At 42.9% G+C, this 18,725-nt stretch overlaps 1 protein-coding gene across 16 annotated transcripts in view; it reads left to right on the plus strand.

Annotated features, from left to right (window-relative positions):
• eya4 (EYA transcriptional coactivator and phosphatase 4) overlaps positions 1-18,725 on the plus strand; it is a 549,227-nt gene that overhangs the window by 457,805 nt on the left and 72,697 nt on the right. For all 16 annotated transcript variants that reach the window (XM_068026406.1, XM_068026407.1, XM_068026412.1 and 13 more), the window contains one exon: positions 12,117-12,206. In XM_068026406.1, the coding sequence (XP_067882507.1) occupies positions 12,117-12,206 (90 nt within the window). The remainder of the gene's footprint in view (positions 1-12,116; positions 12,207-18,725) is intronic.

Consider the following 18,725-nt stretch of genomic DNA (forward strand, 5'->3'; position numbering starts at 1 on the left):
TGACAATTGTTTAGAAGATCTTTGATATAAACCAGGCTTAGTATTATTTTGGAAGAAGTTCAAGAAACACATATGGTGTTAATGTGCAGATTTAGAAAGTATATTTAGGATAATTCTGATTATCAGAGGTGGATATTATGTAGGTGATGCAGAATCCAAACTGTATTTTCATTGACATGTTTTGCAGGTGTATAATAAACAGATTGTAAGAAACATGTCAATCTGGTATATTTTAACAAATATACATCAGTTATCCAGGGAATAAGTTCAATATAAAATGCGAGAACACCGGCAGTATATCACGAAGATTCATATTTTATGAAAGGATATGTTTGATTCAATATAATTTTATATTTATAAATCCCCAGATTTTTAGTTGGAAGGTCCAAACTTTGGCATTAAAGCTCAAAATTTGTTTTTCAAATTTGCATGATATGCTATTTATCCACATGTTTGATTTCTTTCTGTGAGAAGTTTTTTTTTAAATTTGTGCATGGGATGTGGGTGTTGCTGGCAAGAACAGCATTTATCACCCATCCCTAATTGCCCATGAAAAGGTGGTGGTGAGCAGCCTTCTTGAACCGCTACTGTCCATGTGAGGTCGGTACACCCACAGTGCTGTTAGGAAGGGAGTTCCAGGATTTTGACCCAGCGACAGTGAAGAAACAGCGATTATAGTTCCAAGTCAGGATGGTGTGTGACTTGGAGGGGAACTTGCAGGTGGTGGTGTTCCCATGTATTTGCTGCCCTTGTCCTTCTAGTTGGCAGAGGTCGCGGGTTTGGAAGGTGCTGTCTAAGGAGCCTTGGTGCATTGCTGCATCTTGTAGATGGTACACATTGCTGCCGTGCATCTTGTAGATGGTACACATTGCTGCCGCTGTGCGCCGATGGTGGAGGGAGTGAATGTTTGTGGATGGAGTGCCAATCAAGCAGGCTGCTTTGTCCTGGATGGTGTCGACCTTCTTGAGTGTTGTTGGAGCTGCACCCATCCCTGAAAGTGGAGAGTATTCCATCACACTCCTGACTTGTGCCTTGTAGATGGTGGACAGGCTTTGGGGAGGCAGGAGGTGAGTTACTCGCCTCAGGATTCCTAGCCTCTGACCTGCTGTTATAGCCACGGTATTTATATGGCTACTCCAGTTCAGTTTCTGTCAATGGTAAACCCCAGGATGTTGATAGTGAGGTGATTGTAATGCCATTGAACATCAAGGGGAGATGGTTAGATTCTCTCTTGTTTGAGAGAGTCATTGCCTGGCAGTTGTGTGGCATGAATGTTACTTGCCACTTATCAGCCCAAGCCTGGATATTGTCCAGGTCTTGCTGCATTTCCACATGGACTGCTTCAGTATCTGAGGAGTTGCAAATGGTGCTGAACATTGTGCAATCATCAGCGAACATCCTCACTTCTGGCCTTATGATTGAATGAAGGTCATTGATGAAGAAGCTGAAGATGGTTGGGCCTAGGACACTACCCTGCGGAACTCCTGCAGTGATGTCCTGGAGCTAAGATGATTGACCTCCAACAACCACAACCATCTTCCTTTGCGCTAGGTACAACTCCAACCAGCAGAGAGTTTTCCCCCTGATTCCCATTGACTCCAGTTTTGTTAGGGCTCCTTAGTGCTATACTAGGTCAAATGCTGCCTTGATGTCAAGGGCAATCACTCTCACCTCACCTCTTGAGTTCAGCTCTTTTGTCCATGTTTGAACCAAGGCTGTAATGAGGTCAGGAGCTGAGTGGCCCTGGCGGAACCCAAACTGAGCATCACTGAGCAGGTTATTGCTAAGCAAGTGCCGCTTGATAGCACTGCCGACGACTCCTTCCATCCCTTTACTGATGATTGAGAGTAGACTGATGGGGTGGTAATTGGCCAGGTTGGATTTGTCCAGCTTTTTGTGTACAGGACATACCTGGCAATTCTCCAAATTGCTGGGTAGGTGCTAGTGTTGTCGCTGTACTGGAATAGCTTGGCTCAGGGCACATCAAGTTCTGGAGAACAGGTCTTCAATACTATCGCCGGAATATTGTCAGGGCCCATCGCCTTTGCTGTATCCAGTGCCTTCAGTCATTTCTTGATATCATGTGGAGTGAATTGAATTGGCTGAAGACTGGCATCTGTGCTGCTGGGGACTTCAGGAGGAGGCCGAGATGGATCATCCACTCAACACATCTGGCTAAAGATTATTGCAAATGCTTCAGCCTTATCTTTTGCACTGATGTGCTGGGCTCCCCCATCATTGAGGATGGGGATATTTGTGGAGCCACCTCCTCCAGTTAGTTGTTTAATTGTCCACCACCATTCACAACTGGATGTGGCAGGACCGAAGAGTTTAGATCTGATCCATTGGTTGTGGAATCGCTTAGCTCTGTCTATCACATGCTGCTTATGCTGTTTGGCATGCATGTAGTCCTGGGTTGTAGCTTCAGTAGGTTGACACCACATCTTGAGATATGCCTGGTGCTCATCTCACACATGTTTAATCCCAGCCTTCCTCTAAAGCTATCATAAAACAATAGTTTACATTTTCCAATGTGTTTGTAATTTACACTCAAATGGTTCGAATTGGATTTTACATTTACATGAATAATTGCACTAGAGCTTAGCTTATTAGCATACCCAACTCCAAGAACATGCTTGATGAGTGGTGGGAGTGGAAAATTGCATTTAAGTGAAATTTAAACAGATGGTGAAAAATAAGTGGCACAAGAGGGAGACAAAAGTTCTGAAAGCCCTTGCCAAGGCTCAAAGGCATTTCAGTACATCAGCAACCTTTGCCAAGGTTGAAGAGGAAACGACTAACAAATGACAGGAAAGGATGAAGGGAAAGGAAACACGGGGGAGGGGGGTGGCGCTAATTTTGACTTTGGTCGATTGGGATAGATGTATAACGGGCAGCTGATCCTATATCTTCCGTTTTACGTTACTTCCCAAATTCAGAATTACCCTCAAGGTGTTTGCCTGCAGACAATTGATGGAGCAGCCCAGCAACTGATCCCCTAACCTTTGATGGCTGCTGATTTAGAGATGGTGCTTTGTAAGGGTTGCCCTTTGAACATTATCCTCATAGGTCAGCATTGCAGCATGCCCGTAAGGAACTGAAGCCAAGTGTCAGGTCACACTAAGCAGTTCTGGTAATAGATGTGCTGGCTCTATATGGCAAGATGGCTTCGGGTGTCCTTGCAGCAGGTAGCATAGTTGTACATCTGATTCTCTGATGACATGGATCCTGTGAAGTCAGTTGTAGGCAGGATAGGAGGCTGCGGTGGTTTCACAGCGCAAGTCCCAGTTAAAATCGCATCAGGTTTTCAATGACATCATAGGACCCTGATTAGCATTTCTTTATTTATTCATTTATTTATCTGTTAAAATTGGAATTTAGCAGAAACTGAGCAGGAAATGAAGCCAGTCTGTTCTACCTGTTTGTTTACTTCATTCCTGACATATAGGGGCAGTTACAATTTACATAAAAACATCAGAAATAGGAGCTGGAGTAGCTGGAGTCCCTTTGAGCTTGCTCCTCTGTGCAACAAGATCATGGCTGATCATCTACCTAAACTCCACCTTCCTGCAGTAGCCCATATCCTTTAATTCCCTTAATATCCAAAAATCAATCAATCTCTGTCTTTAATATATTCAACGACTGAGCGTTCACAGCTCTCTGGGAGAGAGAATTCCGAAGATTCACAACCCTTTGAGTGAAGAAATTTCTTCTCATCTCAGTCCTAAATGGGCAAGCCCTTATTCTTAGATTGCCCAGACAGGTGAAACATTTTCTCAGATCCACCCTGTCAAGCCCCTTAAGAATTTTACATGTTGCAATTAGATCACCTCTCATTCTTCTAAACTCCAGGAAATATAGGCCTAGTCTACTCAATCTCTCCTCGTAGGACAATCCCTTCATCTCAGGAACCAGTCTAGTGAACCTTTGTTGCACTCTCTCTTGGCAAATATATCCTTGCTTAGGTAAAGAGACCGAAACTGCACTGTGCTCCAGGTCTGGCCTCATCAATGTCCTGTATAATTGTAGCAAGACTTCTTTACTTTTATACTCCAATCCCTTTGTAACAAAAGCTAACACACCATTTGCCTTCCTAGTTGTCTGCTGTACTTGAATGTTAACTTTCTGTGATTCATGTACATGGACAACCAGGTGCCTCTGAATGCAAACATTTCCCAGTCACTCACCATTCAAAAAGAAAGTAGATAATTTCACATTTCACCACATCTGCCATGTTCTTGCCCACTCACCCAACCTGACTACATACCTCAGCAGCCTCTTTACAGCCTTATGACCACTTACTTGCCCACTTAATTTTGTATCATTAGCAAACTTGGATACGTTACACTCAGTCCCCTCATTTAAGTCATTAATATAGTTTGTAAATAGCTGAGGCCCGAGCACTGATCCTTGCGGTACAGCCTGCCAACATGACAATGTCCCATTTATTCCTACTCTCTGTTTTCTGCTCATTAATCAATTCTCAAACCATGCTAATATATGACCCCCAATCCTATGAGTTCTGATTTTGTGTAATAGCCTCTTGTGTGGCACCTTATCAAATGCTTTTTGAAAATCCAAATACACCATATCTGCTGGTTCACCCTCATTGATCCCACTAGTTACATCCTCAAAAAACGCTACTCGATTTGTCAAACACAATTTCCCTTTCATAAATCCATTAACTCTGCTTAATCATGTTATGATTTTCTAAATGCCCTGTTATCATATCCCTAATAATAGATTTTGCCGACTATTGATGTTGAACTAACTGGCTCCCTGGTTTCTTTCTTCTTAGTGTTTTAAATAACAGGGTTATGTTTGCTACCTTCTAATCATTTGCTACCTTCTAGAAACTGTTCAAGAATCTAAGGAATTCTGGAAGCTCAAAACCAATGCATCCACTATCTTTGTAGCTACCTCTTCTAAAACCCTAGGATGCAGGTCACAGGTCCAGAGGATTTGTCACCACTTAGTCCCATTAATTTCTCCAATACTATTTATTTACTTATACTGATTTCTTTAAATTCCTCCCAAAGTCTTATAACAGATTTACCACAAGCAAATAAACAACTGATAAAAACAATTGAACAGTAACTTAAAAACACTTACATTTTATGTACTCATTATCTAGAAATCATACTCATTTCACAAGACATTGTGAATGAAATTTGCCTTGGTAGTTGCGCACAACAAGCATTAGCAAATCGGCAGATTGTTCTACATTCCGCCCAATTTTCTTTTCCATTGAAGTCAGTGGAAAAGAAAATAAGTCGCAGTGTAACATGGGCTGCTGATATTGTCCATTTCAAGCTATTGCCGGAGACCCATTTGGTTTAAAGTGTTGTAAAATTCTAGCGAATCGGGCTATTGTCTAACCTTCCTTTTTTTCTCTGATCTCTTTTTTCCCTCTTCCCTCTTGAAAATAGTGATTTTTGCCATGGTTAAGTTCAACATGTGTGTGAGCCTAGATAGCTAATATTAACAATATACTTGACCATAGAGGAACAATATATTCCTTTATTCCATCTTCACCCAAAGTCTATAGTGGTCAACAATGTAGAAACTTAGCAACATGAGCCAGCTACTCAGTCCCTTGAGCCTGCTCCGTCATGCAATTAGATCATAGTTGATCTGCATTTTAACTCCATTTACCAGCCTTGGTTCCATAACCATTAATATCCTTACCTAACAAAAATCTATAAATCTCGGTTTTGAAATTTTCAATTGACCTATCATCCATAGCCTTTTTCTTGCCCGGTACAGAAATTGTACTTGGGTATCAGAGAATTTTCATGATTCACAAACATTTACAGAATAACAGGAGAAATTATTTATTGGTCAGTCACAATTTAAGGAAATTCTATTCTTGTACTTCTTCAGTTATGAGAGTAAAGTCGTGCTTTAAAAAAATAAGTATACTGGGTAATAGTCTAGATAAGGCACTGATGAATCCAACTATTTATAATTTCTTGTTTGAACATCTCATGAGGGATGATACGAAACTTAGAAGTATTGTGAACTGTGAGGAGGATCGTGTAGAACTTCCAATAGACAAGTTGGTGGAAAGGGCAAACAGGTGGCAGATGAAGCTCAATGCAGAGAACTGTGAAGTGATTCATTTTGGTAGGAAGAACATGAAGAGTTAATATAGAATAAAGGGTACAATTATAAAGGGGGTGCAGGAGCAGAGGGACCTAGATGTATATGTGCATAAGTCATTGAAGGTGGCAGAACAGGTTGAGCAAGCGGTCCATAAAGCATACAATATCCTGGGCTTTACAAATTGGGGCATAGAGTACAAGTGCAAGGAAGTTATGTTGAACTTGTATAAGACACTAGTTCGGCCTCAGCTGGAGTATTGCGTCCAATTCTGGGCGCCGCACTTGAGGAAAGTCGTGAAAACATTGGAGAGAGTGCAGAACAGGTTGACGAGAATGGTTCCAGGGATGAGGAATTTCAGTTTTGAAGATAGATTGGAGAAGTTAGGACTGTTTTCCTTGGAGAAGAAAAGGCTGAGAGGTGATTTGATAGAGATATTCAAAAACATGAGGGGTCTGGACAGAGTAGATAGAGAGAAACTGTTCCCACTCATGAAAGGATCAAGAATAAACGGGGACAGATTTAAAGTATTTGGTAAGAGAAGCAAAAGTAACATGAGGAAAAACTTTTTCACACAGCGCGTGGGTAAGGTCTGGAATGCGCTGCCTGAGAACATGGTGGGGGCAGGTTGAATTGATGCATTCAGAAGGGAATAGACAGTTATACGAAAAGGAAGAATGTGCAGGGTTACAGGGAGAAGGGGGAATGGAACTGAGGGAGTCGCTCTTTTAGAGAGCCAGTACAGATATGATGGGCCGAAAGGCCTCTTTCTGCGCTGTAACAATTCTGTGATATTCAGTCAGGTTACAGTTTTCAGAATGTCAGAATATGGCATTTTCACATGCTGTGATCACGCACTAAAAGCTGTAACAACTGGATAAGGAGAATTATGGATAATACCAAAGATTGGCAAGCTGGTCCATAAAACTGAGGTGTTACCATTGAAAGTGCTTGCTTTAAATATAAGTTGCAAAGGATCTACATGTCGAGTCATAGTGATAAGGAAATCAGCGTGTTAGGTATGCATAACACTAAGGTAATTTGGTCTCTGTTTTCTCAGCCACGTAACTAGAGGTATAAATGAATCTTCCAGTTGTCTAGACAGCAATAAATTTTTAATTATTACCATGCACAGTTCACTCCTCAGGATTTACTTTAGAATGAGAACTGCAGCTAATATAGCAGTAACAGGATAGGTGGGAGGATGAAGGCTATTGATTGTAAAGTATGTTGTATATTTTATCTAGTGAAGTGACAGTTTCAAGAGTACTTTGGAATACTTTACTAGATGTACACAGGAAGAATTACTGAGCCATTAAATGAGAATGAGACAGTCTGTGAAAAACAATGTCAAAATAATGGCCAACTTGCCAAAATGTAAATAAAACTGTGGCACAGTGAATGTAATTGCTGTTAGAAGAGGCTAAGAGCAAGTATCATTAAAAATACATATTTCTTCACAATATGATGTGGTGTACAGGTAGTATTTAGTAGGAAATATTGCTGTGCATATAGTAATAGAATTTAAAAGATTTTGTTAGAACCTAATGAACAAATTTAGGTCTTTCAGTTCCCCATTGTATAAAATTAAATTCTAAATTTTACATAAAATAAATGTACTAAACATAATAGATTTGTCCATGAGATTTTTAAAAAAGATTTTCTTGCACAATTTACAGCAAAACAGTTTTTCGTACAGTTAATTATATTGCTGAGGTGAGATGGAATTGTTTTAAGGAGACATTTTTCATTGTTTACTTCTAAGAAGTGCAGTGAATTGTCACTGTTGAATGTACAATGTTCATTGCAGTGTTTCAAAAAATGTTATGGTAAACCTGTTTTTATTTTAGGTGAGTTACCATAACAACAAATAATGAAGATTGGTATTTGACCTGTTATGACCTGTGCTTGATGATGGTTTTTGCAGCTGAGTACCAGTTGGTCCACAGAATTTTTTAAAACGTTGAACCCTTAAATAATGACTCTTGACAGAACAGGACAGGAGTCAAGTGAGACTACAGTTGTTTGTTTAGAATTTCTGCTGCATACAAAAGTTTTAATTGAACCAGCCTTTTTTTTGATAACTCATATTGTTTTGAATTCATTTCGTAAGTTTCTCTGTGCCTATATGAAAAGCCATATTAATCGTAATGTTTGCATAAAGGGAGCACACAGAATGAACATAACAGATGTATCTAGGCCAAAAAAGTTTCAATTAACATTTTAGAATTCGAGATATAATGATGGCTCCTCACGCTTATTTCAACAAACAGGAGCAGGCTTGATGGGCTGAATGGCCGACTCCTGCTCCTACAGTCCTATGTATGTTCCTAAAGCTGAAAATTCTGCTTGGAAACCAATTTATGGTCTACCACTACTGCTGCTTGAAGTTCTAATGTTGAAAAATGATAACTACCCATGCTGTAATCTCATGGATCTCAATCTTAATCCTGCCATGATCTCGCTTCCCACAGCCATCATTTCATTTTCAGTGAATCTGAACTATATTCAGCCTTCCTTATTCTCCCTATTGCACCATTGTTAGTCACATTTTGAGGCTGATTATATGAATGCCTGCTGACGGCAGAGGCTCTTACCTGCTGGACACATATTGGGAAATGACAGGCACACTGCCAACAATTTTCTATCCATTAAAATTAATCAGTGGAAGATTAGGGGCAGTTTCACGATGTGCATAGTGGGCAAGACTCCCTGCCAATAACATACATTCACAACATTGGCTCATTTAAGTGTTCAAAACTTTGTTATATCAGAGCAATAAACCTGAAAGCCCCTCAACTTCATGAGTCCATATTTAAGAGGAAGGCACACAGATTCAAACTTGCCACTTTACAGTTCATGGGTACATATATTTCTCTGCTGGAATTATTTTTGTTTAATGTTTAGCTTATGTTAAATGAGTAGTTGAATGCCAGTAAGTTGTTGATTTCTCCCACTTCTCACTTAATCAAAAGGACTGCTCAAAAGTACCTCCCAGTATCTGGTCATAAAGCAGCATAATTGGCAATGGGGTGGAATCAGGACGTTGTATTGAAATTAAGCCCATTTATGTGCCCAATTTGCCGATGTCTACTTACACTCAAATTTCCTGCCCATCTATTTAGTGTATACTGAAATGTAAAAATAGGTATAAGCAAGCAGAAATCAGTGTGAATATGAAGGCAAGCACCCAATTCACACCACACATTCCTTCTTTAAGTATAAAAATGGAAGTCTTAAGCCATCTGATTATCATTTATGCCCAATAGGGACAGCATGTTAAGAATATACAATCATGGAAGCCATTCAATTTGTAATGTGACATTGTAATGTGACAATTTGTATTGATGCCATAAAAACATTGAATGAAACAGAAAATCAGTGACAATTTTTTTTTCTTTGGCCTTCTTGTCTCGAGAGACAATGGGTAAGCGCCTGCAGGTGATCAGTGGTTTGTGAAGCAGTGCCTGAAGTGGTTAGAAAGGCCAATTCTAGAGTGACAGGCTCTTCCACAGGTGCATCAGATAAAATTGGTTGTCAGGGCTGTTACACAGTTGGCTCTCCCCTTGCGCTTCTGTGTTTTTTCCTGCCAACTGCTAAGTCTCTTCGATTCGCCTCTCTTTAGCCCCGCCTTTATGGCTGCCTGCCAGCTCTGGCAACTGACTCTCACGACATGTGATCAATGTCACAGGACTTCATGTCACGTTTGCAGACGTCTTTAAAGCGGAGACATGGACAACAGGTGGGTCTGATACCAGTGGCGAGCTCGCTGTAGAATGTGTCCTTGGGGATCCTGCCATCTTCCATGTGGCTCACATGGCCAAGCATCTCAGGCGCCGCTGGCTCAGTAATGTGTATAAGCTGGGGATGTTGGCCGTCTCAAGGACTTCTGTGTTGGAGATACGGTCCTGCCACCTGATGCCAAGGATTCTCCGGAGGCAGCGAAGATGGAATGAATTGAGACGTCACTGTTGGTTGACATACATTGTCCAAGCCTTGCTGCCGTAGAGCAAGGTACTGAGGACACGGGCTTGATACACTCGGACTTTTGTGTTCCGTGTCAGTGCGCCATTTTCCCACACTCTCTTGGCCAGTCTGGACATAGCAGTGGAAGCCTTTCCCATGCGCTTGTTGATTTCTGCATCGAGAGACAGGTTACTGGTGATAGTTGAGCCTAGGTAGGTGAACTCTTGAACCACTTCCAGAGCGTGGTCGCCAATATTGATGGATGGAGCATTTCTGACGTCCTGTCCCATGATGTTCGTTTTCTTGAGGCTGATGGTTAGGCCAAATTCATTGCAGGCAGACACAATCCTGTCGATGAGTCCCTGCAGACACTCTTCAGTGTGAGATGTTAATGCAGCATCTTCAGCAAAGAGGAGTTCCCTGATGAGGACTTTCCGTATTTTGGTCTTCGCTCTTAGACGGGCAAGGTTGAACAACCTGCCGCCTGATCTTGTGTGGAGGAAAATTCCTTACTGCTGAAGACTTGAACGTATGTAAGAGCAGCAGGGAGAAGAAGATCCCAAACAGTGTAGGTACGAGAACACAGCCCTGTTTCACGCCACTCAGGATAGGAAAGGGGTCTGATGAGGCGCCGCTATGCTGAATTGTGCCTTTCATATTGTCATGGAATGAGGTGATGATACTTAGTAGCTTTGGTGGACATCCGATCTTTTCGAGTAGTCTGAAGAGACCATGTCTGCTGACGAGGTCAAAGGCTTTGGTGAGATCAATGAAAGCAACGTAGAGGGGCATCTGTTGTTCACGGCATTTCTCCTGTAGCTGGCGAAGGGAGAACAGCATGTCATTGGTCAATCTCTCTGCTTGAAAGCCACACTGTGTCTCAGGGTAGACACACTCAGCCAGCTTCTGGAGCCTGTTTAAAGTGTCTCGAGCGAAGACTTTCCCCACTATGCTGAGCAGGGAGATTCCATGGCAGTTGTTGCGGTCACCGCGGTCACCCTTGTTCTTATAGATGGTGATGATATTGGCATCGCCCATGTCCTGTGGTACTGCTCTATTGTCCAAGCACAGGCAAAGCAGTTCGTAGAGTGCTGAAAGTATAGCAGGCTTGGCACTCTTGATTATTTCAGGGGTAATGCCGTCCTTCCCAGGGGCTTTTCCGCTGACTAGAGAATCAATGGCATCACTGAGTTCCGATTTTGTTGACTGTACGTCCAGCTCGTCCATGACTGGCAGAGACTGGGCTGCATTGAGGGCGGTCTCAGTGACAACATTTTCTCTGGAGTACAGTTCTAGGTAGTGCTCCACCCAGCGGTCCATTTGCTTGCGTTGGTCAGTGATTGTGTCCCCTGATTTTTTTTTTATTGCAATTAAGCATTAGAAAAATAACTTTGTTTCCTGCTACACCTAAAGTTTTGGGCTTAATTTAACAGCCATTTTGAATCAGCAAACTTGCAGGAAATTTGCATGCTTTTGAGCCTGGGGGCCGTGCCATTGTAATGAGCCGAAATGTGTTTGAGAGCAGAGATCGATAGCTGGGCATAAAAAAGCGAGGAAATTCAGGCACATTGGTTTTGCACACATGTTTAACTGAGACCATTAGAGTGAAAAGCATTGGATGCACGCACATTACATACCAGAGTTTCACAGTTTCCAGTTCATTAAGAGCTTCATTTACAGCTTCACAAATGGCTTAGCAGTGTTGTTGGAAATTCATTCTGAGTGGCAAATCTGCTGTGCGTACATTTTATTGAGTCCAAATTTACAGAAATTGCACAGTTTAAAATAGTGCGCCCCAGAGTTTATTACTGAGCCAGGAGATAATATAAATTTCTCATTGATAACAGGAATTTCTTCTCTTTAGTTACTTCATCCATTTTGCTTTAATGAAGTTGTATGTTGCAAATTGGGTAAATTTATGTGTAAAACTCAAGTGCTGTTTCTTGGTCACTTTCTTATTTTATTTACACAGGCTGTGAGTACAGTGGAGTAAGCTTTGGAATTTACAAAGCAGCATGCTGGTTTTGATGGAAATGTTTGTTTTTCAGGATCCACCTATAGCTGTTACACTTGGACTTCGAATGGAAGAAATGATTTTCAATCTGGCTGACACACATTTATTTTTCAATGATCTAGAGGTACGAATATTTTATAATATACAGAAGAAATTAATTTGGCTTAGTGTCCAGAAGTTTGCAAAATATGTTTTCAGTTTTAAGGGAACTCTGTCAAACTTCATTGTTCCATGATTTTCACTGAGATTAATTAAAGCCTTTTTATGATTAAAGGGCAAATACGAGTTGTAAGTGTTCCTATCATATGTTTTCTGTTAATTATGTCAAACCCTGTTGTACTAGTTGATACAAACATCATTAAAATTAATGTTGTTTTGCAGCATTCAAATGGTAAATAATTTTAATTATTCAGAGGAAATTCTTCATTTAATTTGGAAAAAGAATGATTCTATATTGTGTTCTGACTAGATAACTGATCTCTCAGATTTACATTGACTTGTCAGTTTATATGTGAATTTGTTTTAAACAAGGGAATTAGAAAAGGAACAATTTAAAGGATTGCAAAGCCTGTGCCTGATAGCTCAGTTAGTTAAGCCCTTGACTTCCAGCCAGGGGACCATTAGTTCAAGTTCCAGCTTCGCCTGACACTCAAGCTTGTCTACTTGTTGGATGTGTTTTGCCAGTTCTCGGCCAGGGCACTTAATAGTACTTCATGGAGGAAGGGCATTCCTCCTCAATAACAGAGTAAAAACAGATCAGGAGATCATCCCACGTGTTTCCCATTTTCCTCTCCAGCAACTCAGAAATTGATTAAAGAGTGGCAACAAAAAGTTGTAGAACAAAGGGTAAGGAGTATATTTGAGGGGAACATTTTTTTCTGAGGAGAGAATGAGTAGCATTTTTTAAATTGAAAATGGCAGTATGTTGTGCACTGAACGTTTCATACTTTAGAAAGCTGGTGTCAGTTACACATCAATCCTCTTCGATTGAGCTAGGAAGGGGAATAAAGCTATTAAGTATTCATATTAGGCAGTAGCTTCACTTAACCCCATACAGCATCCCCCTGTACAGAAGTAAATAATGCATTCCACATATATTATGCAACAATGGAAATGAACGACTGTAGATGAAATGGTGATTATAATGAAGTGATAAAAACCACAGTAAAGTAAATCACCTATATTAATCGGTGGCACAACAAAGAGGAAGCAATCAAGGGTTTTAACATGGTTTTAGGAATTAGCCAATGTTATTGTTATGAAAGCAGAACAGGGTAGCGAGGAAAATGGTGAGCAATGGTATTCGAATCCTTTATTCATCAAATTAAATGTAATCCTACCGCAAGGATGCTAATTGCATTGAGCAGTATTGAACGGAAAATGTAGGCTTCAGCTGCAGAAGGTTAAATGGAACAATATCCTGGGAGATCAAAGTAGGTGCTTGAGCAATAAAGTATTAATAGTGATTTTAGTCTGAGTACAATAGCACTTATATTCTATGTGAATCTACATGCAATGCTATTTATTTATGGTATAGTTACTTATGAACATGGGAGGTGCTAGTTCTAATATCATTAAAAAATTGCCCTTATTGTACAAGTTTATGCTTTGCTCATCAACTGTAATATATGAATTAAAATAAGCTTTTTTTAACTGATGGCATTTTGGAAAAAGTGTCTTCCTTTTTTCATTCTTAGTGTAGCTAATAGTTCCTATCAACAACAACTTATTTTACCGTGGTTCTTTTCACTTCATTACAATTACCATCTACAGTTATTCATTTCCATGTTGCATAATATATGTAAAATGTATTATTTACTTCTGTACAGGGGATGCTGTACAGGGTTAAGTGAAGCTACTGCCTATTATGAATACTTAATAGCTTTATTCCCCTTCCTAGCCTCAGTGGAACATGATTGATGTGTAACTGACACCATAAAGACCACAAATTTTGACTCTGTGTTTCAAAATGCTTGTGAGGGCATTAGCGCAGGCGTGCCATGCCTGCGCCAGAAATAGTCAGAGCCTCTGAAGTTAATTTGATGCATGTTCTGCCAGTTTGGACCGCACAGGTCCAGTAAACGATCTCTCCTAATCATGCCCAGCTGAACATGCATTCAGCTGCACGAAGGGTCCCAAAATAGCGTTATTTAAAGGGTCAGCTATCTAACTTGCAGGTGAGGTGCTTTTGACTTACTTCTGCTCTTGCAAAGTTTGTGGGAGTACTGTGGTGTATTCTTGGAAGAGTTTTGTTATTTTGAAGGGAGTATTGCTGTATCCTAATGGGGAGATCAGAGGAGCTTTCTGCCCTGTCAACAAAACACCTGCTAGAGTTATGGGGGCTATAGTTGCAGTCCCCCCTGGACTGCAACATGACAGGGACATGGAGCACAGGCTACAGACAGGGGAAGCTGTACGGAGAAGAAGGAGGAAGACACTCCACAGAAGGCCCTACCCACCAAGGGTCTTCAGGGAGAACTTCTCCGACATGAACCGTAGCCAGCAGCAATGAATCAGGCACATGGTTCAACAAGGGAATGGTCACTGAACGGTGCCACTTCCTTCAACAGGACCTCATCCACACAATAGACGAGGACAGTGCTGCCAGTAGCCTTTAAGGTCACTGTCACCCTCAATTTCTATGCAAGCGGATCCTTCCAGGCAGGAACAGGTGACATAGCCAACTTTTCCCAATTTTGCCACCCACTGCTGCATCAGGGAGCTGACAGAGGTTCTGACTGCCAGGACAGGCAATTTCATTGTCCTTTTTTTCATTGGTTCATGGGATGTGGATGTCACTGGCTAGGCCATCATTTATTGCCCATCCCTGATTGCTCCTGAGATGGTGGTGGTGAGCTGCCTTTTTGGACCGCTGCAGTCCTTGGGGTATAGGTACACTAACAGTACTGTTAGTAAGGGAATTTCAGGATTTTGACCCAGCAACACTGAAGGAACAGCGATATAGTTCCAAATCAGGATGGTGTGTGGCTTGAAGGAAAACTTTCAGGTGGTGGTGTTCCCATGCATCTGCTGCCCTTGGCCTTCTAGATGGTAGAGGTCACGGGTTTGGAAGGTGCTGTCAAAGGAGGCATGGCGAGTTGTTGCAGTGCATCTTGTAGATGGTACTAGAGAGAAGCATGATGAGCGGGCACGTGGCTTTGCCAGGGTAGCGGAATTCCCAATGGTGCAAGGAGGCATCAGCTGCAGACATGTGGCTCTGCAGGCCTGACATGTAAATGGGGAGAGGTACAGGAACATCAACGTGCAGTTGGTGTGTGACCATGCCCAGATCACCATGTTGGTGAATGCCCGCTATCCTGGCAGCAGCCACGACACCATCACCCTGAGGCAATCAGGTATTCCCGTCATCTTTAGGCCACCACAATGAACCAGAGGCTGGCTGCTTGCAGACAAGGGATGCTCTCTCTACAAATGGTGGATGACTCCCTTGCTGTGCCCAGCTACTCGAGGAAACCACACCTATAACCGGAGCCATGCAACCACAAGAAATATCATGGAACATAGCATTGGTGTTCTGAAGCAAAAGTTCTGCTGCCTGGACTGCTCAGGAAGATCTCCAGTACCCACCAGAGTGGGTGTCCAAATTCATGGTGGTCTGCTGCACTCTCCACAACCTCACTATCTTGAGGGCGCAGTCCTTACCACCAGGCATTCAGAAGCCACCTTGGGTGGAGGAGCCGGAAGCAGGGAGGAGGCATCAACGACACTTTACCTCCAGATGGGCTGTCTGTAAGTAGCTACATTTCGCCTGAGACCTCATCTCATCATCACCATTGCTTCACAATTCCCCACCTTTCAATCCATTTGCTACGCCCCAACACAGTGTCCTCTTGGCCAAAATCCTGAAATAAAAGCAACCAGCAAAATCCATTCCATAACAATTTTATCAAACAACACATCCAAAAATACATACAAAACTGAACTATTTACCTTTGTGCATCCCCTTAATGCCTGTCTTACGGGTGCCTTTGCCTGCCCTAATGCACCTACGCAGTTCTTCCCCAGTGACTGCAGCATCGCTGGTGGAGGTCTGCTGACTTTCACTGGGGAAGACTGCAGGTGGCCTTTCAGGACAACCTTGAGCAGCTCTAGGCCTTGTAGACCTTGTTTCAGACTGCACCACCTTGGCATGGACAGAAGCATTCTGGGCTGCCTGGCAGATAGGCGACAGCAAGGATGCTGGTGGAATGACAGTGGTGAGAGCACAAATGCTATCATCCATAGAGAGGGCAGCAGGTTCATGTGTCACGGAGCCACTGCCACTCCCCAGGGTGGCAACGCGGTAATCTGTTGGAAGACAGATTGCGAGACTGCTGTGAGAGCCTGAGGTTCACAGCCATGATGGCAGCAGTCTGTGCCTGCTTGGCAGCAAGCATGGATCTCTGCAATATTGAGACGTTTGGTGACTTCCGCTGTATTGCAGTGGAAGCAGGAAAAGCAACCACTGGACAGTGCATCATGGCTGGGTCCACAAGTACTGCCATGGAACTGGCCACCATTTCCACGATGGAAAGATTGGGCTCCAGAGTTGGCACGAAGCCCTGTGCCAAGTTGGAGCCAAGATCCTCTATGCTCCTTCAGAGTGACAAGAGGTTGTCTGGCAGGCCAGCCAATGCACCCAGCATCTTGTTATACATGCTCAGTGAGTGGTCAGTCCTCATCTAAGTCCCCTTCAGCAAAGAACAAAGAACAGTACAGCACAGGAACAGGCCATTCGGCCCTCCAAGCCTGCGCCGATCTTGATGCCTGCCGAAACTAACACCTTCTGCACTTCCGGGGCCCATATCTCTCTATTCCCTTCCTATTCATATATTTGTCAAGATGTCTCTTAAACATCTTGCATCTTAAGCAGAGCTCATCTGCGACCTCACCCTCAAGGAAGCTGACACATGCACCTGGCTGCAGTCTGCTCATGCCCAGTGACTCACCACTTGCAGGTCCTGAATCTGTGTTACACTATAAAGTACACATTATGCCAGTAATTGAACTGGTGACTGTGATTGTCAGATTAAGTGACAGTGTTTTTTCTTCAGACATCTGGTGCATCTCTCACCCGTCCTCACGAGGCTGCAGTAGTTGGCCTTGACCACCCGTGTGTGGTCATTGAACTTCTTGCAGCACTGCTGCCAAGCTTTTTTTTCAGTCGTGGGATGTGGGCGTTGCTGGCTAGGCCAGTATTTTTTGCCCATCCCTAAAAGCCCTTGAGAAGGTGATGGTGAGCCACCTTCTTGAACCACTGCAGTCCTTGGGGTGTAGGTACATTGACAGTGCTGTTAGAAAGAGAGTTCCAGGATTTTGACCTAACGACAGTGAAGGAACAGTGATATACTTCCAAGTCAGGATAGTGTATGGCTTGAAGGGGAACATGCAGGAGGTGGTGTTCCCATACATCTGCTGCCCTTGTCCTGCTATGTGGTAAAGGACGCAGGTTTGGAAGGTGCTGTTGAAAGAGCCATGGTGAGTTTCTGTAGTGCATCTTGTAGAGGGTACACACTGCTGCCACTATGCATCAGTGGTGGAGGGAGTGAATGTTGAAGGTGGTGGATGTGGTGCCAATCAAGTTGGCTGCTTTGTCCAGGATGGTGTCAACCTTCTGGAGTGTTGTTGGAGCTGCACCCATCAGGCAAGTGGAGAGTATTCCATCACACTCCTGACTTGTGCCTTTCAGATGGTTGACAAGCATTGGGGAGACAGGAGGTAAGCTACTTGCTGCAGAATTCCCAGCCTCTGACCTGCTCTTATGTGGCTGGTCCACTTCAGTTTCTGGTCAATGGTGACCCCAGGATGTTGATAGTGGGGGATTCAGCAATGGTAATGCCATTGAACATCAAGGGGAGATGGCTAGATTCTCTCTTTTTTGAGATGGTCATTGCCTGGCACTTGTGTGGTGTGAATGTTACTTGCCACTTATCAGCCCAAGCCTGGATATTGTCCAGGTCATGCTGCATATGGACATGGGCTGCTTCAGTATTTGAGGAGTCACGAATTGTGCTGAACATTGTGCAATCATCAGCGAACATCCCCACTTCTGACTTTATAATGGAGGGAAAGTCATTGATGAAGCAGCTAAAGATGGTTGGGCCTAGGACACTACCCTGAGGAACTCCTGCAGTGATGTCCTGGAGCTGAGATGATTGACCTCCAACAACCACAACCATCTTCCTTTGTGCTAGGTATGACTCCAATCAGCAGAAAGTCTTCCCCATGATTCCCATTGACTCCAGTTTCGCTAGGGTTCCTTGATGCCATATTCAGTCAAATGCTGCCTTGATGTCAAGGGCAGTCACTCTCACCTCACCTCTGGACTTGAGCTCTTTTGTCCATGTTTGAACCTGAGTGGCCCTGGCAGAACCCAAACTGAGCATTAGTGAGCAGGTTATTGCTGAGCAAGTGCCGCTTGATAGCACTGTCAACAACCTCTTCCATCACTTTGCTGATGATTGAGAGTAGACTGATAGGGTGGTAATTGGCCAGGTTGGATTTGTCCTGCTTTTTGTGCACAGGGCATACCTGGGCAATTTTCTACTATGCCAGGTAGATGCCAGTGTTGTAACTGTACCAGAACAGCTTGGCTAGCGGCATGGCTAGTTCTGGAGCACAAGTCTTCAGTACTATTGCCAGA

This window comes from Heterodontus francisci, chromosome 3, assembly GCF_036365525.1.
Source record: "Heterodontus francisci isolate sHetFra1 chromosome 3, sHetFra1.hap1, whole genome shotgun sequence".
Lineage (NCBI taxonomy): Eukaryota > Metazoa > Chordata > Chondrichthyes > Heterodontiformes > Heterodontidae > Heterodontus > Heterodontus francisci.